Source organism: Manis javanica, chromosome 6 (genome assembly GCF_040802235.1).
Source record: "Manis javanica isolate MJ-LG chromosome 6, MJ_LKY, whole genome shotgun sequence".
Lineage (NCBI taxonomy): Eukaryota > Metazoa > Chordata > Mammalia > Pholidota > Manidae > Manis > Manis javanica.
Genome location: NC_133161.1, coordinates 116,650,794 through 116,673,541, shown reverse-complemented (window position 1 = coordinate 116,673,541; position 22,748 = coordinate 116,650,794). Strand labels below are relative to the sequence as shown.

Sequence of the window (22,748 nt, the reverse complement as noted above, 5' to 3'; positions counted from 1 at the left end):
TGTCTTGGCTACTCTGTGACTGTAAATTTTAAAGTTGCCAAATGTATAACCAGGCAGCATCATTAACAGCAGGAAAACTGGCTCACCATCAATTAAGAAAACCTCCAAACACTTTTTTTCACCTGCTTTTGAAACTTGTTGTGTTTGCTTACTTAATAATACCCCTCCTTGTTCCAATAAGAACTAGAAAAGACTCTCTTCTCTAAGTGTTTTCAAGAATTTTCTTTATTTGGCAGGTTGGTTACTGGAATGATATGGATAAATTAGTCTTGATTCAAGACGTACCCACTCTTGGCAATGACACAGCAGCTATTGAGAACAGAACAGTGGTTGTAACCACAATTATGGTAAGTTTTGGTCTATGCTTTATGCTATTCCGTTTTGTCCACAGGCAATTTTAGTTCCTCAGCTGTGGTAAATAGGGAGGGTGGAAGCTGCGTCAGCGTGGCCATATGGGCGTTTGATCCACAGTCTATCGAGGCTTCGAATAGGTGTATCCTGAGCCTTGAGTACATTCAGTGCTTTTATTTGTTACTTTTTGTTGCATTGTTGTTCTTGGAAAAATGCTCAGATATTAAAAATTGAAACTGTCACATTGTAGTCGGAAATGTATGAAGTGCTGAGATTCCAAAGGACAAAAGAACATGAAAAAGACCAACAACCAATCACATAAAAATATCCCGTAGTAAACACCATATTGTTGTTACTATGTTTTTTAAACCATGAATGTAATTATAGTTAATAGTGTTTAAAATTATAATTTTCAGGTACTTTATTCATCGGATAATGTTTTGCATTGTCTGTTTATAAAAGTGGAGATATGAATGTGAAGATTTTAATGAGCATGTTTAATATAACTCAGTGCTTTAGAAGTAAATCTTGTTCTATATTTATTTTTAATGTGAAAAGGGTTTTTGCACCGATTATTTTTCTCATTGACCAGTGACAAATACACAATACAGTTACTGGATTTCTCCTAAGAATTAAGAAAAATATTGTTTCTTCATTTGGCCACATCATAAAATGAGAAGTATCCTAAGGCTGCATTTTTTAAGAGATTCTCAGGAAGTTACCATTTAAATAGTAGAACATTTTATGTATTTTTCTATTCTAAAGTCAATGTAAGTCAAAGGAGATCAACAATCGGTGACCTTTCTATCTTAAGTTAAAGGTGTGTATCCTCAGCACACTGTCTCCTTCAGCAGAACACATTTTAAATTATTTCTGAAGCCCTTACTCTAAATAAAGCAAAATATTTTATGTAATTTAGTTTTTACCATATGTAATTTTAGTTTTAGGTTTTTAATCATGTTGAGTGATTTCCAAAATTTTGACATTGGGGTCAAAGCATGAAAAAGCCAGAGAGAAGCTTTCAGATGTTGCAATTAGTTTTATGTGTGTTGCATCAGCAGCTAGCAATTTAATGTCAATCTGCCAAGCCTTGATTGGAATTTTATGATTTTAGAATGCAAACCAATCAACAGCAATGTTTGTGTAAGAGTGAAAAACATATTCCTTCTAACTTGATCATGTAATATTTGCATGGGACTTGAAAAACAATATATATATATATATTTCTTTTCCTAAAAAAGACACAGTAATGGAAAGTCATACTTCAGTACAGTCCTCCTCTTTTCAGCCTCTGATGAAGAATCCTATTTTAAGACATTGATCAAGAGAGAAATGAGTTCCACGCTGTTCAACCATTCCTAACTAAGGCTCGAGTCTGTTCTCCTGTGTAGTAAATCTAAGCTAATTATTCATGTGGGATTCTTCTTGGATGACCAACTCTGGACTACCAGAAAAAAAAAATTTTTTTTTTAAGATCTGTGACTTTTCTGAGATACTAGACTAAAAGAAGAATTAATCCTCATCTTTCTCAAGAAAAAAAAAATAGATGTTGAAAGGAATCACTTAGTGATTCTGACATATCAATTCCCATATCTTGAAATGAGGTCATTGTAAATAAATGATGGAATTACAGCACTCTTAATTCCAAGTGAAGGTTTTCTAAAAGTAAAAATCTATGAATTTGTGTGCTTGTTTTCTGAATATACACAGTTGTTTTTTAAGATTTTTTGGAAATATTGCCTGTTCTGTGTAAAATAAACTGTTTTAGTGTGCATTTTAGGTATAATGTACAGAATCACCTTTCTATCCCTGTTATTAAAGGGGCTGGAGATATAATTCTTAAAACCAAAAGAGTGAATTAATTTTGCAAGCATGGCTAGTTTTCAGGGAGCATGCTATCAAAAAAATAAGTGAAAATGAAAAATCTGTTTCCTATATACATAAGGAGTATCTGTAAAGTTATCTATTGCTTGACAGTGATATCACCAATATTTTTGCTATCAAAATAATGCAATAGTAGTACTGTGTTTTGTATAAAAATGTCATCTTCATATAAATATTACTTCTGATCTTTGCAACTCTGTAATCATTCAGTAATCCAAAAAAAAAAATCCCATTCTGGAGTTCCTTCCATGAAAGTGTTTCTTATATTTGCTTTTGTTGGAAACAATAGCCTGGAACCTATGATATCTCCACCACCTCATGCATTTTGAAAGAAATATGATTCCTTGTAGATCAGTGAGAGATTGGCGACTGTGTGTAATAATCCCAAACTCAACTGAAAACTCCCAACACAGAGGGAGTTGGTTAGACACTGTAATATGTGCAAAACATATCTAGACATAGAAGAAAACGGAGAGCATTGTGCAGCACTGGAAATCATTCTTTTTGATTGAAATTGATAGTGTCACTGTTCTTCCATTTGTCTTTCCTTTGTGTATGTTGTTATATATATGTTGATACACTGTAATGATATATGCTATTATTAAATAAAATTGATTGAGAAATGCATTTATCCCTTCATAAATATTTATTAAGCGTCTGCTGTGTGCTAGGCACAGCTGTAAGCCTGGGGAAACATTACAGAACAAAACAGGTGACAACCCAGCACTTAACTGAAGTTATATTTCATGAGAGAAAGAAAACAAAAAATATAGTAAAATAAATATGGCAGATATCATTCTAAATAAAATGTGGCTTTAGCCTTTTGTACTGTCAACATTTATTTTTCTTGTAACAGTGTAATATATCTATAACGTGATCTTCATTTTAATGACTAAATTATTCTACCTGAATCTAGTCATACTGAATATAATTTGCTAAATCTAAGTAAAAAGTAAAATTGACAGTATCACCGCATGAGAATCATGACTACAAAGTTGAAAAGTCTAATGTTTTGGATTCAGATGCCCATCATTTTTTAACTCTTAATGACTGAATATTTTATGAAACCTGTAAAATGTATAAGACTGTGGCCATATTAATTGAACTATTTACATTCAAAATAATAATTTGTGTTAAATAGCAACCTAAGGAAGCCAAACCTGAGCCATGTGGTTTGGGTGAGTGCAGCAACTGAGGAAAAGGCAGTTTGCAGTAGATGGTTGGAGGAAGAGAGGGGTGTTTCCCCTGTAACCTCTCCGATTGTTTCGGCTGCTGAACTCTCTGGAAAAGGAGAGATAATGTAGTATATTTTAGCAAAGACCATTTTCTCCCAAATCATTACTACTGAAGCTAAATGATGCTTAAGATGCATTCCTCAACTAAGAAGATACTTCTTACCATTTTATGAACATAACAATCCTTAGGGAAAATTTTACATAAATCCAAATTTATCCACTACAACATCAGAATTATGTTACAAACCTAAAAGCAATACACTTGATCTTTCCAGAGGTTACTTTTTATAGTTTTTATGAGATATTTGATATTTTAATCTTCTCTGTGTAGAATTTTCTAGATGCACTATACATAGGTACAAGTACATATACAGCATAGACATACACATATTTATATACATGTAAACTTACATATCAGTCATACAGATATGATTATTTTCTTTCTTGTACCAAATATTAATTTCCCCATACATACATCTGCCTACAGAGGGCTTGTAACTCAATTAGTTTTTAAATAAGTTATTTTGCATAAACAAAATTCTGCAGCTATTAAATTTACTCATTTTTTTCTGAATTGGATAATAACAATTTGATTTCCACTTTTAAAAATTTTACCCATGGGATAAATTATCTACATCCATTAATATACATTGGAGGAATCAGAAATCCACATTACAAATAATTGGTTGATACTACTGATTTTATTATTTTAATTGTTTTCAATAGTAATTGTAATGATTATATTTGTGATGTTTAGAAAATCTTAAAGGCTTTCTATTAAGCATCTATTTAAACAGCTTTACTTTTGCTAAATACAAAAAGTCCAAAAAATAGTTCCTCAGGAGGAAAATGATACTTTATGATTAAAAATCATCTTAATTCATTTACACAAACATTTTCATAAGCAAGCCTTAATGTAGCAGCTTTAGACAAAGACATTTCTTTCCTGAAATAGCAGAGCAGATGTAGAACACTATCTGTTATGGGAATTGCAGTAATAAACTCATAATCACTAAGAGGTACAGCTTTTAAAATAACTTATAAGGAGTTATTGTTCCACAAAACACAGTAGTTGGTAACAAAGATGGTATGGTAGGTTGTACTCTTAAGGCAGAAGTAATAATAAGAGGGCATATTCCACTTCTCTGATAATTCCATTTTTATTCACAATTGAGCACCTGGGACTCTATAAGCCTGCTTATCAAAGATGCCCCACAAATCTCCCTTAATGATTTGCTAGAACTCATTTTTATTGTATTGGAAAGATTTGATACTTCCTTAACCCAGAGGAGCCCCAAAAACTTTGTACTAAATTTCCCCAATTATGCAATGTTTGAAGGATTTCTTGCAGACAAATTGTCAGATTGGGGATGGGATAAATAGGGAAGTTGGGCGAGTATTGAGGATTTGCTTCTCATTTGGATTTGACATGAATGAAAAGCAAAATGAGACACACTCAAAGAAACTGGGTGGAGCTAAGCAACTTTGAGAGCTTCTGTTCCAGAAAAGGCTAGACTCTCTCTCACTTTGTTCTTCCACCTTCCCGAGTGTGATCATTTTATTTCTCTGATGCTGCATGCACCACTCATCTGAATCTTAATGACTGGGCAGGCCCCTGGTTGGCAAAGAGTCTAGCTAAATTTCTAATCACTATCTTCAGTAAGCTGAAGGGTTTTCTAGCCTTTGTTTATTTGTTTGGCACAAAAACAAAGACCTGATGGGCCCCTGCTGTGCTAAAAGGAAGTTGAAAAAAATGAAAGAAGACAATGAAAACATTTACCTGTGTATGCATACGCGCATTTCAAAAGAGATCTAGGTCCTGTTAATATTTTCTTTCCTTTTGAACACCTGAATCAGAAGTTCTAATATCACTACGTTGCCTCAATAGTCCTATTTAGTAAGCACTGATCGACCAGGGAATCTTGATATTTTTTGAGTGCTTTATATGTACCAGATTCTGTAAGGAGATAGAGAGAGGTGCTATCTAATTGTTTACTCAAGATTTCATATGAAGAATTTCATCCACTAAAAAATACAGAAATTCACCTCTTTAAACTTGCCCCTCCTCTTTTAAATCATGTTTAATCTCAAATAGTTGTACATATTTTGACAGATGCAACAATAGCTCCAAAAATGTCCACATACAGCTTCAATAGCCACTTCTGCTAGTTCTTTGAAATAGAACAGTTTAACATCTCCGAGACAAACTTTCCATCTGCCAAAATGGGAAATGCCTACCTCAAAACGTCAGTGTGAAAAGTAAATGAAAGTTCAGGATTAAAAGACTTAGCACACTATGACACAAAGCAAGAGCTATTATTTTTTCTCACTACTATATTGTTTGATTTACCCCCACCACTCTCTCTCCTTTACCTTTACTACACAGAATTTAATCCCAATTAGTCACAAGAGGACAAGGGGCATATGTTCTTCATTTTTGTACCCCTAGTTCCCGGCAAACTGCCTGGCACACAGTGGGTGCTTAATAAATGTTTGAATAAATAATAGAAATGTAAATTTTAATGAAGCAAATTGCTCAGTATATAATGTTGAGGAAATTTAGCAAACTAGATAATACGAGCTGGAGAAACTTCTGAACACAAAGCTAATATGGTAATATACATATATTTGAGGATTAAATTTCATAAGTGTTCAAATATTTCAGACACTTTAGAATTGATCTCAACCAAATGTGAGCCTTCTATATACTCCTTTTGAAAAACTTAAGATTTTTGTACTAACAGTTATAGGTGACGGCTATATAGCCATTTCAATTAGAATGTCAAGCATTTTACAAAGGTGTGATTTTTGCTTATTTCTACATATTCTCCCATATTTTAATTAGCTATTGCAGGGGGAAAAAAGAAGAAAATGAAAGGATTAGCTCATTTGAACTACTAATATAACATATCTTAGGAATTAGCAGTGTTATGTAATAACTCCAAATTTCATAACCACATTTATAATTTGCAAAACCCTTTACATTTGGGGAACGTTTTCAATAAACTAATAAATAATTTTCATCTATCTAAAGAAGAGACAATTACTTGCCTTAGTTTTATAGGTAAAGAAACTTTCTGTACCCCAGTTCAGTGTTAGAAAATACATCATATTCAAAGAGTGAGAGATTTCTAGGTCACTTGACCATATCATCCTAAAGCAGAACTTAGGAAAATAATACAAAGACTAATTCTAGACAATTGCCCATAATAGTTATTTAGGGTATCTCTATGAAAAAAATCACATGCCATGTAATTTACATTTTTATTAAGTTTTTAAGAGTAATTTCTACATTTACAAAGTACTTAAAAACAAAAATCAGAATTAGTGCAGACTTCCATGTTAGGCAAAGTAAATTACAGACTAATCCATAGTTTCAAGAGCATGTTCACCTTCTTCATTTATAAATTTTGGGGAAAAGGAAAGATTTGTGTGAAAATTACTAAGTGAATATTACAGTACAATTTTATAAAATATAAGTACATGCACTCAATGACATTGTGACTAAATGTTGTATTCCCTGTCTGCAAATGAGTAAAAAATCTGAAGTATGACCAGGAGTTCTCTGCGTATTGCATGTTCACCAGGCAATTGTCTAGTAAGGTGGCCTTAGGTTCCATTTACAAAATCAAGTGCTTTTTGGTCAACGTGTCTCTCTAGTTCATGGCCTGTTTTGATTTAGGGCTGTGTGTGTGTGTGTGTGTGTGTGTGTGTTTTCACTGAAAACTGTCCAGTTATTATAAGCCACCAGTCAAGTTTTTCATTTTATTAGGATTTTCACAATAATTCTTCATCCTATTTTCTGTCTTACTTGCTTCAAAACCTAAATGGGAATATCACTTGAAGTATGTGATAATCACAGTTGAGGGAAACTATTAGCTTCCATTGGGGACATATTTTATAATAGAATTAAAATTCATAGAACACAATAGTAATTTAAGCAAAAATATTTGACAATTTTAGGAAAGCTAATTTAATGCAAATAAGTATATATACTTTTTTAACTGTTAACTCTTTTCTTCTCCGAACTTGCCTTAGTACCTGCTCTGAGAAAGACATCCTACTCTTAGCAAAGAAAAGTGGTCTGGCTCTTGCCCTCTTGTCCTAAAGAAGGTCACAGTTGAATGTGGCTAAATGAGAGGTAGAAATATGCAGACCTGTGACCTTGAATGAGTCTATTGTATGAAGCTGACAACTCAATCGTCTTAAACTTCATGATACATACTTTGGAAATAATCATTTAATAGCCAAAATGATAACTTATGCTTCTCTAGAAAATTATTAATGTATATTTTCCTATCTTAGTTATGTGCTAAGTGTGTAATAATCACTCAATAGAAAATGATTTTAAAGATTTCACTTTTAGTATCCACTGCAAAGCAACATAATATACTTCTAAGCATGTTTATATTTTCATCTGTTTTATTATGGATTGCTAGCCATACAAAATCAGTGTGTATACTAATACTAAATATCATCTTTTCATCAAGTTCTGAAACTGAAAAGTTACATAAAGATTTTTAAATGTTTTACAATTTCTCCTTTACAGTTCTACTTCTCTCATTATAGGAATCCCCATATGTTATGTACAAGAAAAATCATGAAATGTTTGAAGGAAATGACAAGTATGAAGGATACTGTGTAGATTTGGCATCTGAAATTGCAAAACATATTGGTATCAAGTATAAAATTGCCATTGTCCCTGATGGAAAATATGGAGCAAGGGATGCAGACACAAAAATCTGGAATGGGATGGTAGGAGAACTTGTTTATGGGGTAAGCAAATCGATTTATTGAAGAATTTACTTACATAAAACTGAAACATTTTCTCACTTGGGCACATGTCAATTTTTAAAAGCTTATTACTGTTTTTTAAATTTGCATTTACATTTAAAGAGGCATATAAAATGTTCAAATGTTTCTCTATTTCTTTAATAATGCAATTCCAAAGCAACTAGAGAAACTAACACTTGATAACTTCAAAATCAGGAGAAAAGATAAAAATTTGGAATATGACATCCTATGTAAAAAAAACAAAAAACACTGACTTGACTATCTGTGACGATTATTCTATAAGTTTGGTGCTGCTATATACCACAGACATGTCCTGATAAAAATTACAAAACAAATCCATTAGTGATCTATTATTTAATAAATGTAGGAACAGATTTCCTTCAACAGCCTAACACTGGAACCTTATTTAACCTTAATTATTTATGTCCTTGTTGGTTATAATTACTGATAAATATCTTTAACTAATTGGTGAAGCGATCATTAAACTACTTTAGCATCTATAAAATATTCACCAATAATGTTATATTCTTACAATTTTGCTGAACACACTAAATTTAAACTTTATGCAATGCCATCATTGTTTCATAGATAACAAAATACAAAAGCTAGAATTATTTCCATAGCAGGCTTCACATAGTATGTCAAGTCCTTCCCTTTGATTTCACCAGATGCTGAGTGTACACATTCACAGGAAAGGGCAAATCCAGTGTAGACATTTCCACCTGAATCAGATTAAGACTGCTCTTTCCAGCTGCCCCTGCAAAGTGTCAAAAATCAAACCAGCAGTTATCAAACGCTAGTGTTGGCATATTTCCAAAGTTGAGAAACCAAACAGAGAGCTCACAGTAAGCTTTATTCATCGAGTAAACAATAAAAGCCACATACACTCAAAATGTATTCTGAAATTTCCTATAAACCAATTTATATTTCACAGATTTCACCTTCAAAGCATAATATGTCTAATCCTCACAAGATCCTTTTGAAATGAAGAATTACATGAGAGTCATCTTTCCCCAGAAAAGAGTAGCAGTAGAATGAGTTAGAACAGAACTGAAGTCTACCAAGGGGCTCACCTTCCCAGCCAGAAATGCAACTCATTAGTTTTGTGATTCTGCATCCTGCTTTTCAGATGGTGAAGCAGTGAACATTCTCCACACAGTCCACTACAGTACCTATAACTCCAGCAGCTAGAGCAAACTTTTGGCATTAAAGAGCAATCAGTTAGTTTTATATCCATCTGAAAGCACAGCTGACTAGTTAGGTACCGTAAATGGACACAAAAAAATTGCAGTTTTAAATAAAAAGGATTTCACCGCAGGGCTCTTCAACAGTTTAATGTAGAGCTTTTAGTTCCAAAGAAAAGGGATTCCTTCCTGAAGCATGTGTGTTCCTTGGTAATATTTTAAACTTTTGATAACAATAAAGCAGGTTTTAACTATGAACATTACCCAAGTTGTTAGAACTGCAGTAATTCATTCTCTTAAAAAACACTGTCCAGGGCCCTTAGGTAATATTCCACCTCAAAAAATCATACTTGTCCTACAGAGAGAAATAAAACCAAATACACTTATAGAAAAAAAAAATTGTACTAGGATTAACCATTAATTATGGATGGGAAAGCTAATCTGAGTTACTTTCTAAGGCTTTTGTTACATCTCTCTCCTCTGGAATCTCTACCTATGGGCAGCTCAGGGTTTGCCTGAGAAGATTCTTTGCCAGTGTTCTTACCATGTTTTATGAGAGGGATATTGTCTAAATAATGACAAGTGATATGAAGAGAATAGCATAATTAACAAAAAATATATATATCTGTAGCACACATGTCACAGTAATTGAAAGTCCTAACATTGTGCAGTTTCTCAGAGATACACATGAATACCTTGATCTCTGCCACTTGAGTTGCCCACTTCTTCTCTAAAAGGAAATCTTCCATATCTCTTACACGTTCTGCAGATTTGGTACTTTCCATGCTGGTGTGTGCAAAGTTTGTACTTCCTTCTCAACTTTTCTTCTTTCTTACCCCTATCACATACACAAATGCCCAGTTTCCAAGGCCCTTAGGTAATATTCATTCCAGTCTCTTCTACCCAACAAAGTCAATAAGACAACAAAATTATTAACTTTGGATACCATATTTTTTCTATTAAGGTATTATTGATATTCTTATGAAGGTTTCACATGAAAAACAACATGGTTACTACATTCACCCTTATTATCGATTCCTCACCAATACCCCATTGCAGTCACTGTCCATCAGTGTAGTAAAATGCCACAGAGTCCCTATTTGTCTTCTCTGAGCTACACTGTCTTTCCCATGACACCCCTCACACCATGTGTGCCAATCATAATAGCCCTCAATCCCCTTCTCCCTCCCTGAAGCCTCCCCTTTGATAACTGCTAGTCCCTTCTTGGAGTCTATGAGTCTGTTGCTATTTTCTTCCTTCAGTTTTGCTTCATTGTTACACTCCACAAATGAGGGAAATCATTTGGTACTTATCTTTCTCCACCTGGCTTATTTCACTGAACATGATACACTCCAGCTCCATCCATGTTGTTGCAAATGGTAGGGACTGTTTCTTTCTTGTAGCTGAATATTACATTGTGTATATGTACCACAACTACTTTATCCATTCATCTACTGATGAACACTTAGGTTGCTTCCATTTCTTGACTATTGTAAAAAAGTGCTACAATAAACATAGCAGTGCATATGTCTTTCTGAAACTGGGCTCCTGCATTCTTAGGATAAATTCCTAGGAGTGGAATTTCCGGATCAAATGGCATTTCTATTTTTACTTTTTTGAGAAACCTCTATATTGTTTTCCACAATGGTTGAACAAATTTACATTCCCACCAGCAGTGTAGGAGGGTTCCCCTTTCTCTGTATCTTCACCAGCATTTGCTGTTTCTAGTCCTTTCAATGTTGGCCATCCTAACAGATGTGAGGTGATACCTCCTTGTGGTTTTAATTTGCATTTCCCTGATAACTAGCAATGTGGAGCATCTTTTCATGTGCCTGTTGGCCATCTGAATTTCTTCTTTGGAGAAGTGTCTGTTTATATCCTCCGCCCATTTTTTAATCAGGTTATTTGCTCTTTTGGTTGTTGTGGCAGGTGAGTTCTTTATAGATTTTGGATGTTAACCCCTTGTCAGGTATGTCATTTACAAATATATTCTTCCACACTGTAGGATGCCTTTTTGTTCTCTTGATGGTGTCCTTTGCTGTACAGAAGCTTTTAAGTTTGATGTAGTCCCATGTATTCATTTTTTCTTTTGTTTCCCTTGCTCAAGGAGATGCATTCAGGAAAAAGTTGCTCAAGTTTATATTCAGGAGATTTTGCCTATGTTGTCTTTTAAGAGTTTTATCATTTCATGACTTACATTCAGGTCTTTGATCCATTTCAAATTTACTTTTGTGTATGGGGTTAGACAGTCATCCAGTTTCATTCTCTTAAATGTAGCTGTCCAGTTTTGCCAGCACCATCTGTTGAAGAGACTGTCATTTCCCTGTTGTATGTCCATGGCTCCTTTATCGAATACTAATTGACCATATATATTTGGGTTTATGTCTGGAGTCTCTATTCTGTTCCACTGATCTGTGGCTCTGTTCTTGTGCCAGTACCAAATTGTCTTGATTACTGTGGCTTTGTAGTAGAGCTTGAAGTTGGAGAGCGAGATCACCCCCACTTTATTCTTCCTTCTCAGGATTGCTTTGGTTATTCGGGGTCTTTGGTGTTTCCATATGAATTTTTGAACTATTTGTTCCAGTTCGTTGAAGAATGTTGTTGGTAATTTGATAGGGATTGCATCAAATCTCTATATTGTTTTGGGCAGGATGGCCAATTTGACAAATTTAATTCTTCCTAGCCAGGAGCATGGGATGAGTTTCCATTTGTTAATGACCTCTTTAATTTCTCTTAAGAGTGTCTTATAGTTTTCAGGGTATAGGTCTTTCACTTCCTTGGTTAGGTTTATTCCTAGGTATTTTATTCTTTTTGATACAGTTGTGAATGGAATTGTTTTCCTGATTTCTCCTTCTATTAGTTTATTGTTAGTGTATAGGAAAGCCACAGATTTCTGTGTGTTAATTTTGTATCCTGCAACTTTGCTGTATTCCTATATCAGTTCTAGTAGTCTTGGAGTCTTTACAGTTTTTATGTACAATATCATGTCATCTGCAAATAGTGACAATTTCACTTCTTCTTTACCAATTTGGATTCCTTGTATTTCTCTGTTTTGTCTAATTGCCATGCCTAGGACCTCCAGTACTATGTTGAATAACAGTGGGGAGAGTGGGCATCCCTGTCTTGTCTCTGATCTCAGAGGAAAGGATTTCAGCGTCTCGCTGTTCAGTATGATGTTGGCTGTGGTTTTATCATATATGGCCTTTATTGTGTTGAGGTACTTGCCCTCTATACCCATTTTGCTGAGAGTTTTTATCATGAATGGATGTTGAATTTTGTCAAATACTTTTTCAGCATCTATGGCGATGATCATGTGGTTTTTGTCCTTCTTTTTGTTGATGTGGTGGATGATGTTGATGGATTTTCGAATGTTGCACCATGCTTGCATCCCTGGGATGAATCCCACTTTGTCGTGATATATGATCCTTTTGATGAATTTTTGAATTCGGATTGCTAATATTCTGTTTGCATCTACATTCATCAGGGATATTGGTCTGTTGTTTTCTTTTTTGGTGGGGTCTTTGCCTGGTTTTGGTATTAGGGCGATGTTGGCTTCATAGAATAAGTTTGAGAGTATTCCCTCCCCTTCTATTTTTTGGAAAACTTTAAGGAGAATGGGTATTATATCTCCTCTGTTTGTCTGATAAAATTCTGAGGTAAATCCACCTGATGCAGCAGTTTTGTTCTTGGGTACTTTTTTGATTTCCGCTTCAATTTCTTTGCTGGTAATTGGTTTGTTTAGATTTTGTGTTTCTTCCTTGGTCAGTCTTGGAAAATTGTATTTTTCTAGGAAGTTGTCCATTTCTCCTAGGTTTTCCAGCTTGTTAGCATATAGGTTTTCATAGTATTCTCTAATAATTCTTTGTATTTCTGTGGGGTCCGTTGTGATTTTTCCTTTCTCGTTTCTGATTCTGTTGATGTGTGTTGACTCTCTTTTTCTCTTAATAAGTCTGGCTAGAGGCTTATCTATTTTGTTTATTTTCTCAAAGAACCAGCTCTTGGTTTCATTGATTTTTTCTATTGTTTCATTCTTCTCAATTTTATTTATTTCTTCCCTGATCTTTATTATGTCCTTCCGTCTGCTGACCTTAGGCCTCATTTGTTCTTCTTTTTCCAGTTTCGATAATTGTGACATTAGACTATTCATTTGGGATTGTTCTTCCTTCTTTAAATATGCCTAGATTGCTATATACTTTCCTCTTAAGACTGCGCTTTGGCTGCATCCCACAGAAGTTGGGGCTTTGTATTGTTGTTGTCATTTGTTTCCATATATTGCTTGATCTCTATTTTAATTTGGTCATTGATCCATTGATTATTTAGGAGCATGTTGTTAAGCCTCCATGTGTTTGTGGGCCTTTTTGCTTTCTTTGTGAAATTTATTTCTAGTTTTATATCTTTGTGGTCTGAAAAGTTGGTTGGTAGAATTTCAATCTTTTTGAATTTATTGAGGCTCTTTTTATGGCCTAGTATGTGGTCTATTCTGTAGAATGTGCCATGTGCACTTGAGAAAAATGTGTATCCTTTTGCTTTTGAATGTAGAGTTCTATAGATGTCTATTAGGTCCATCTGTTCTAGTATGTTGTTCAGTGCCTCTGTGTCCTTACTTATTTTCTGCCCGGTGGATCTATCCTTTGGAATGAGTGGTGTGTTGAAGTCTCCTAAAATGAATGCATTGCATTCTATTTCCTCCTTTAGTTCTGTAAGTTTTTGTTTCACATATGCTGGTGCTCCTGTGTTGGGTGCATATATATTTATAATGGTTATATCCTCTTGTTGGACTGAGCCCTTTGTCATTATGTAATGTCCTTCTTTATCTCTTGTTACTTTCTTTGCTTTGAAGTCTATTTTGTCTGATACTAGTACTGCAACACCTGCTTTTTTCTCCCTGTTGTTTGCATGAAATATCTTTTTCCATCCCTTGACTTTCAGTCTGTGTATGTCTTTGGGTTTGAGGTGGGTCTCTTGTAAGCAGCATATAGATGGGTCTTGCTTTTTTAGCCATTCTGTTACTCTGTGTCTTTTGATTGGTGCATTCAGTCCATTTACATTTAGAGTGATTACTGAAGGATATGTACTTAATACCATTGCAGGCTTTAGATTCATGGTTACCAAAGGTTCAAGGTTAGCTTCCTTAGTATCTTACTGCCTTACTTAACTTGCTTATTGAGCTATTATAGACACTGTGTGGTGAATCTTTATTTCTCTCCTTTCTTATTCCTCCTCCTCCATTCTTTATATGTTGGGCGTTTTATTCTGTGCTCTTTTGTGTTTTCTTTAACTGCTTTTGTGGGTAGTTGATTTTATTTTTTGCCTTTCATTTGTATTTGGTTGGTCTGCTTTCTTTGCTGTGATTTTATTTTCTCTGGTGACATCTGTTTAGCCTTAGGAGTGCTCCCATCTAGAGCAGTCCCTCTAAAATACCCTGTAGAGGTGGTTTGTGGGAGGCAAATTCCCTCAACTTTTGTTTTTCTGGGAATTGTTTAATCCCTCCTTCATATTTAAATGATAATCATGCTGGAACAGTATTCTTGGTTCAAGGCCCTTCTGTTTCATTGCATTAAATATATCATGCCATTCTCTTCTGGCTTGCAAGGTTTCTGTTGAGAAGTCTGATGATAGCCTGATGGGTTTTCCTTTGTAGGTGACCTTTTCCCTCTCTCTAGCTGCCTTTAAAACTCTGTCCTTGTCCTTGATCTTTGCCATTTTAATTATTATGTGTCTTGGTGTTGTCCTCTTTGGGTCTCTTCTGATGGGAATTCTCTGTGCTTGGTCTGAGCAACTATTTCCTCCCCCAGTTTGGAGAAGTTTTCAGCAATTATTTCTTCAAAGACACTTTCTATCCCTTTTTCTCTCTCTTCTTCTTCTGGCACCCCTATAATGTGAAATTCGTTCCGTTTGAATTGGTCACACGGTTCTCTTAATATTGTTTCATTCCTGGAGATACTTTTATCTCTCTCTGCATCAGCTTCTCTGTGTTCCTGATTTCTATTCCATTAACGGCCTCTTGCACCTCATCCAGTCTGCTCTTAAGTCCTTCCAGAGATTCTTTTATTTCTGTAATCTCCCTCCAGACTTCATCCCTTAGCTCTTGCATATTTCTCTGAAGATCCGTCAGCATGGTTATGACCTTTATTTTGAATTCTTTTTCAGGGAGATTGGTTAGGTCTGTCTCCCCAGATTCCTTCTCAGGGTAGGATTTCTGGGTTAGTCTGGTCTGTATCAAATTATTCTGACTTTTCATGACAGTAGAGGTAGTTGTGGGGAGTTGGTGCGTGTGTCGGCTGCGGGAACGTCCCTTCTTGCTGGTTTGTGGCCTTCCTCTCCTGGAAGAACAGCGACCCCTAGTGGCTTGTGCTGGGCATCTGTGCACAAACAGCATTTCTAATTTTTGCCCGGCCTCTGTGAAAGAAGCTCTGCCCTGCTGCTGTGGGCATGGCTAGCCTCAGGCTGCTTCTCCACTATGGCGGAGCTGCGTCAGAGGGGAAATGGGCAGGAGGCTGTTTATTGCCATAAGGGGCCTCCGGGCTGTGCTGCCGCCCAGGGGGTTGGGCACCCGGAGTTCCCTGGGATTCCCAGCTGCTAGGCTAAGTGTCCCAGGATGCTTCCGTCCAGCTGTGGGGTCTCTGTCCCTTTAAGACTTTCAAAAAGCACTCACTTTTCTTTGTCCCAGGGGCGCCAGCTGCAGAGGCCCACTCACAGGTTTTACTGTCCCGTTTCCCTGGTATCCAGCACCCCACTCACTGTGTGTCTGCACTCCCAGTGTGGATGGCTAGGGCTGGGTGTTTAGCAGTCCTGGGCTCTCTCTCCTTCCCCGCTCTGACTCCTCTCCTCCCTCCAGGAACTGGGGTGTGGGGCACCTGGGTCCCATGGGGCCAGGGCTTGTATCTTACCCCCTTCATGAGGCACTGGGTTCTCGCAGGTGTGGATGTAGCCTGGATGTTGTCCTGTATCTTCTGGTCTCTCTTTTAGGGATAGTTGTATTTGTTGTATTTTCAAAAATATGTATGGTTTTGGGAGGAGATTTCTGCTGCTCTACTCATGCCCCCATCTTGGCTCCTCCCCCCGGTTTGCTAATATTTTGTTGAGCATTTTTGCATCTATGTTCATCAGGAATATTGGTCTGTAATTTTCATTTTTTGTGGTGATGGCTATACCTTGTTTTGGTACTAAAGCGATACTGGCTTCATAGAATGAGTTTGGAAGTATTCCCTCCTCTTCTATTTTTTGGAAAACTTTAAGGAGGATGGGTATTATGTCTTCACTAAATGTTTGATAAAATTCAGCAGTGAAGCCCATCTGGTCCAGGGTTTTGTTCTTAAGTAGTTTTTTGATTACCAGTTCAATTTAGTTGCTGTTAATTGGTCTGTTAAGATTTTCTGTTTCTGTCTGGGTCAGCCTTGGAAGGTTATATTTTTCTAGGAATTTGTCCATTTCTTCTAGGTTATCCAGTTTGTTATCATATAATTTTTTATAGTATTCTCTAATAATTCTTTGTATATCTATGGTATCTATAGTGATTTTTCATTTTTCATTTCTGATTCTGTTTATGTGTGTAGACTGTTTTTTTCTTGGTAAGTCTGGCTAGGGGGTTATCTATTTTGTTTATTTCCTGAACTAACCAGCTCCTTCCTGCATTGATTCTTTCTATTGTTTTATTCTTCTCAATTTTATTTATTTCTTCTCTAATTTTTATTATGTCCCTCTTTATACTGACTTTGGGCCTCATTTGTTCTTCTTTTACTAGTTTCATTAATTGTGAGTTTAAACTGTTCATATGGGATTGTTCTTCTTTCCTGAGGTAGGCCTGTACACTTCTCTCTTTGCATGACCTTTGCTGCATCCCACAGATTTTGTGGTGTTGAATCAGGTGCTGCATTCTATTTACCCCTTTAATTCTATTAGTATTTGTTTCATATATGTAGGTGATCCCATGTTGGGTGCATATATATTTATAATAGTTATATCCTCTTTTTGGACTGACCCCTTTTAGCATTATTTAATGTCCTTCTTGTCTCTTGTGACTTTCTTTGTTTTGAAGACAAATTATTGTCACTTGTCTCCATATATTGCTTGATCCACTGATTATTTAGGAGCACGTTATTAAGCTTCCATGTGTTTGTGGACTTGATCATTTTCTTTGTGTAATTTATTTCTAGTTTCATAATTTTGTGGTCTGAGAACCTGGTTGGTACTATTTCAATATTTTTTAATTTTACTGAGGCTCTTTTTATGGCCTAGTATGTGATCTATTCTTGAAAATGTTCCATCTGCACTTGATAAGAATGTTGTATCCCACTGCTTTGGGGTGTAGAGTACTGTAGATGTCCATTAGGTTCATCTGTTTTAATACATTGTTCAATGCCTGTCTCCTTACTTATTTTCTGTCTGGTTGATCTGTCCTTTGGAGTAAGTGGTATGTTGAAGTCTCTTAAAATGAATGCATTGCATTCTATTTTCTCCTTTAATTCTGTTAGTATTTTTTTCACATATGTAGGTGATCCCATGTTGAGTGCATATATATTTATAATAATTATGTCCTCTTGTTGGACTGACCCCTTTTATCATTATTTAATGTCCTTCTTTGTCTCTTGTGACTTTCTTTGTTTTGAAATCTATTTTGTCTGATACAAGTACCAAACGCCTGCTTTTTTCTCCCTATTAGTTGCATGAAATATCTTTTTCCATCCCTTTACTTTCAGTCTGTGTATGTCTTTAGGTTTGAAGTGAGTCTCTTGCAGGCAGCATATAGATAGATTTTGTTTTTTATCCATTCCGTGACTCTGTGTCTTTTGATTGGTGCATTCAGACCATTTACATTTAGGGTGATTATCGATAGGTATGCACTTATTGCTATTCCAGGCTTTAGATCCGTGATTACCAAAGGTTCAAGGGTAACTTCCATACTGTCTAAGAGTCTAACTTACTTCACTTGGTATGCTATTACAAACACAATCTAAAGGTTCTTTTATTTTTCTCCTCCTTTTTCTTCCCTCTCCATTTTTATATATTAAGTAACATATTTCGTACTCTTTGTCTATCCCTTTATTGACTTTGGAGGAAGTTGATTTAATTTTGCGTTTGCTTAGTAATTAATTCTACTTTCTTTACTGTGTTTTTTTTACCTCTGGTGACAGCTATTTAGCCTTAGAAACACTTCCATCTATAGCAGTCCCTCCAAAATACACTGTAGAGATGGTTTATGAGAGGTAAATTCTCTCAGATTTTGCTTATCTGGAAATTGTTTAATCCCTCTTTCAAATTTAAATGATAGTCAAAAACAAATTTTAATGATAATCTTGCCAGGTACAGTATTCTTGGTTTGAGGCCCTTCTGTTTCATTGCACTAAATATATCATGCCACTCCCTTCTGGCCTGTAAGGTTTCTGTTGAGAAGTCTGATGAGAGCCCAATAGGTTTTCCTTTGTATGTAATCTTTTTTCTCTCTCCAGCTGCTTTCAAAAGTCTGTCCATATCCTTGATCTTTGTCACTTTAATTATTATATGTCCTGGTGTGGTCTTCCTTGGGTCCCTTGTGTTGGGAGGTCTGTGCCCCTCCATGGCCTGAGAAACTATCTCCTTCCCCAGATAGGGGAGGTTTGCAGCAATTAGCTCCTCAAAGATACTTTCTATCCCTTTTTCTCTCTCTTCTGCTTCTGGTACCCCTATAATATGAATATTGTTCCATTTGGATTGGTTACACAGTTCTCTTAATATTCTTTCATTCCTAGAGATACTTTTTTCTGTCCGTGTGCCAGCTTCTTTGTATTCCTGTTCTCTAATTTCTAATTCATTTATCATCTACTCCACCATATCTAATATGCTTTCAATTCCCTCTGTTCTTTTCTGTAATGATTAGATCACTGTCCTTAATTTGTTCCTGAGTTCTTGAATATTTTTCTATACCTCCATGAGCATGCTTTCAATTCCCTCTGTTCTTTTCTGTAATGATTAGATCACTGTCCTTAATTTGTTCCTGAGTTCGTGAATATTTTTCTATACCTCCATGAGCATGTTTATGATATTTATTTTGCAATTTCTTTCAGGAAGATTTATGAGTTCAGTTTCACGTGACCCTTTTTCTGCTGTTTGTGGGATTTTGGATTGAACCAGGTTCCTTTGACATTTCATATTTGTAAGCGATGCCCTCTAGTGCCCAGAATCTCTACTCTCTGGAGCTGCTAAGTCCCCAGAGCAATGTCAGGAGTCCCAGTGGAGTGGTGCTGGTGCCTGGAGGGAGGAAAGAGCTGTTTCCTGCTTCCCAGCTGCTATGCCTGTCTCCGCTGCCAGAACCAGCAGGCATTACACACACGTGTAAGCCTCTATGTTTTGTGTTTGTAGCTGCCATAGGCTGGGCTTCCCTCTGGCTGGCCTGACACCAGGTCAGGGACTGCCAGTTTGCAAGCCAGGTGCCGACTGGCTGGGAGGAAAGTGCAACTGGTTGCATATCAAGGTGGGGGGCCTTGGATCTACATAGCCAGCCAGGGGGATGGAGTACCTGAAACTCCTGAAAGTTCCCAATCTGCTAGTCAGAGTGTGCCTGGACAATTTTGCCTGCCTGTCCTTTCTTCTGAGCAGTAAGCTCTGTGCAGTCTTTGCCCCTCTAGCACCCCTCTCGCTGTTAGGAAATGTCTCAGGCTGCCCACCTTTCTTTTGCCCCAGAGCAGCTGGATATGGATCCCTGTTTTCCACAAGCAGCTGGAATCTCAGTCTCTCCAGGTATTCTTCCTCTCTTAGGTTTCCATCCCCTCTAATCACCAGAGCACCATGCAATGTAGGTTCATGCTCCTACAGCAGGTCTCCAGGGCTAGATGTTCATTAGTCCCAGGCCTCCACTCCCTCCCTGCTCTGTTTCTCTTCCTCCTGCTGGTGAGCTGGGGTGGGGGAAGTGCTTGTGTCCTGCCAGGTCACAGCTTTGGTACATTACCCTTTCCTGTGAGGTCTGTTCTTTTCTGCAGGTGTATATGGTCTGGAGCAGCCTTCTTTCCTGTTGCTATTTCAGGATTAGTTGTATTAATTATATTTTTATATTATGTGTGGTTTGGGGAGGAGGCCTCTGTCTCACCTCTCATGCCCCATCTTTAATCTCTCTCAAATACCATGTTTTTTTAATTTCATTCCTTGCCAGTTTTTTTAGTGTGTTAGGAATAGATTATCTGTGAAACACTTGTGTGGGATCTCAGCACTGCAGCAGTTGGAGACCCAGAAGTTCAGAACCTCCCTTACACTCTCAGGTTCTTTCTGCTTATCCTGCCTACCGCGAGTCTGTCCTATGATCTTGTGTGGCATTCTGATCTAAGGCCTTAACCTGGGCCCTGCTGTACTTGTGTGTATGCCTTTTAACACACGGGAATATTTCTGAAAGCACTCTCCATGGCCTACCAGCACCAGAATTAGCTGTGGTGTATACTAAAATGCTGGCTCATGAGCCTCATTCCAGAGGTTCTCAAGAATCCAATCATTATCAAGCTCTTGCCAGACATACTTTATACACTTAATTTTGGGAATCCCTGAGAAATGCTAGAACAAGGTACATCTCCAATGTTAGCAGAGAAAGCCCAGATGTAGCATCTTTGTTCACTGGCCTCTTTCAAAATACAAACTTAAGACTTTAGCAGTGTCCTCCTTGAGCACTGTGGTCACCACCTTCACCCAGTGTTTGCCTCCTATGGCATCTAGTTTTATATCCTGGAGACTTCTGTGTTTCTCTTCACATTTCCTTCTAAAGCTTTTACTCTTATTAGTAGTAACTTGTGTAAATAAAAAATTTCAGGAGATACTTACACAGAGCAATATAGTATATGAAAGGTGGCATTTCAAATCAACTAAAGGATGCATCATTCATGTATTTATTCTGTTGAGATAGATAGCAGGACAGCTACTTGGAAAATTGAGAATTTATAACATTATTATGCAATATACCCAGTAAATTATAGAGGGATTATAGGTACTAGAATAAAACACATGTGATTGAGATCAATCATACAACATGAGAAGGATTGTCTACACATGAAACCAAAGCCTGAAAACACATAAAGATGATTTTATATGGCTACAACACAATTTAAAATAGATATTGCAATAAGATACCATGAACCAGGTTAGGTAAACAAAAATCATTTGTGAATAGGGGAAATATCTGGAACATTTATAGGAAATAAAATTTAAATTTATAATGTATCAAAGAATTTGTAAGTTAGTAAGTAAAAATATGAATACTCCATATGGAAAATAGGGACAGATTATGACAGGTAATAAATACATAAAGGAAGTAAAAGTGGCTATTTATTCTGTAAAGCCAAATGCAAATTAATACAAAATGTTCTAATTTACCATACAGCAAATTGGCAAAGATAAATGAGAATAAAGATACACAGTTGGTGTCTAAGATGCAAAGCTGCAGGTGATTCAAAGCACAGTTCTGGTGACAGCAGAAATGTGCATGATCTTTCTGGAGAAAAGTTGGGCAAAATATAACATGAGAATTAAAAAGATAATCATTTAGATCAGCTATCCCATCTCTAGAAATGTATCTTAAATAATTAAGATATGTACTAGGATTTGTTCTTCAAAGACGTTCATATCATCAATGTTAAAATTTGTGTAAAACTAGAAACAATATAAACATCCCCCAAAATAATAAAATTGATGCTTTCATATAATACAATAATTACAATCATTAAACCCTTTTTAATTTTTAATATAAGTTGAAATAAAAATGAATTCATTGTTCTTTTGAGGAGAAAAAGGAATTATAAAATACAATGTTCTGTAGTGTCCCACTTTAAAATAAAAAAATGTAATTCATAATATGATATCTAGCAGATCATGAATAAAGAAAAAGTAAGAGTGGATGAGGGGAGTGGAGATAACTCCCTAATTGTCTGGTGTGTTTCTACATACTAATTTCTCTAGAGCTAGTTAATACACAACTTGTATAATGGAAATTATACTAATAATAATAACTCTGGGGAGACTAATAACCTCCCATCAATGAATCTGGCTTTTATATATGCAGGTATTTCTGATGTCAGCTTATTCTCGTTTGAAGTCCTATGCCATTAATTCTCAGCCACCCACCCAATGGATAGCTTGATGGCCAGAGTCCATTCCCCAGGCTAACCCTCTAGTCCTCTTAACAAGCTGCTGGCCATCGGATCAAACCAGGGGCCTGAGGATAGAGAGGGGTGAATGTGAGAGCAGCAGACTCTATGCAAGAATGCATATATCTTAGCATGTTTCAGATTTCATTTTATGCCAAATATTTCCCTTTTAAAATAAATAACCTTTTTTTTTACATTTA

At 36.1% G+C, this 22,748-nt stretch overlaps 1 protein-coding gene across 10 annotated transcripts in view; it reads left to right on the top strand.

Annotated features, from left to right (window-relative positions):
* GRIA4 (glutamate ionotropic receptor AMPA type subunit 4) overlaps nucleotides 1-22,748 on the top strand; it is a 392,195-nt gene that overhangs the window by 320,699 nt on the left and 48,748 nt on the right. For 9 of the 10 annotated variants that reach the window (XR_012132554.1, XR_012132555.1, XM_073239344.1 and 6 more), the window contains 2 exons: nucleotides 237-347; nucleotides 8,040-8,246. Coding sequence is in view for 8 of the 10 variants with exons in the window: in XM_073239344.1 (XP_073095445.1) it covers nucleotides 237-347; nucleotides 8,040-8,246 (318 nt within the window). In the remaining 2 variants the exon portion in view is untranslated. Of the gene's footprint in view, nucleotides 1-236; nucleotides 348-1,639; nucleotides 2,879-8,039; nucleotides 8,247-22,748 lie in introns of those variants that run through there. The other variant, XM_073239350.1, reaches the window with a different exon arrangement.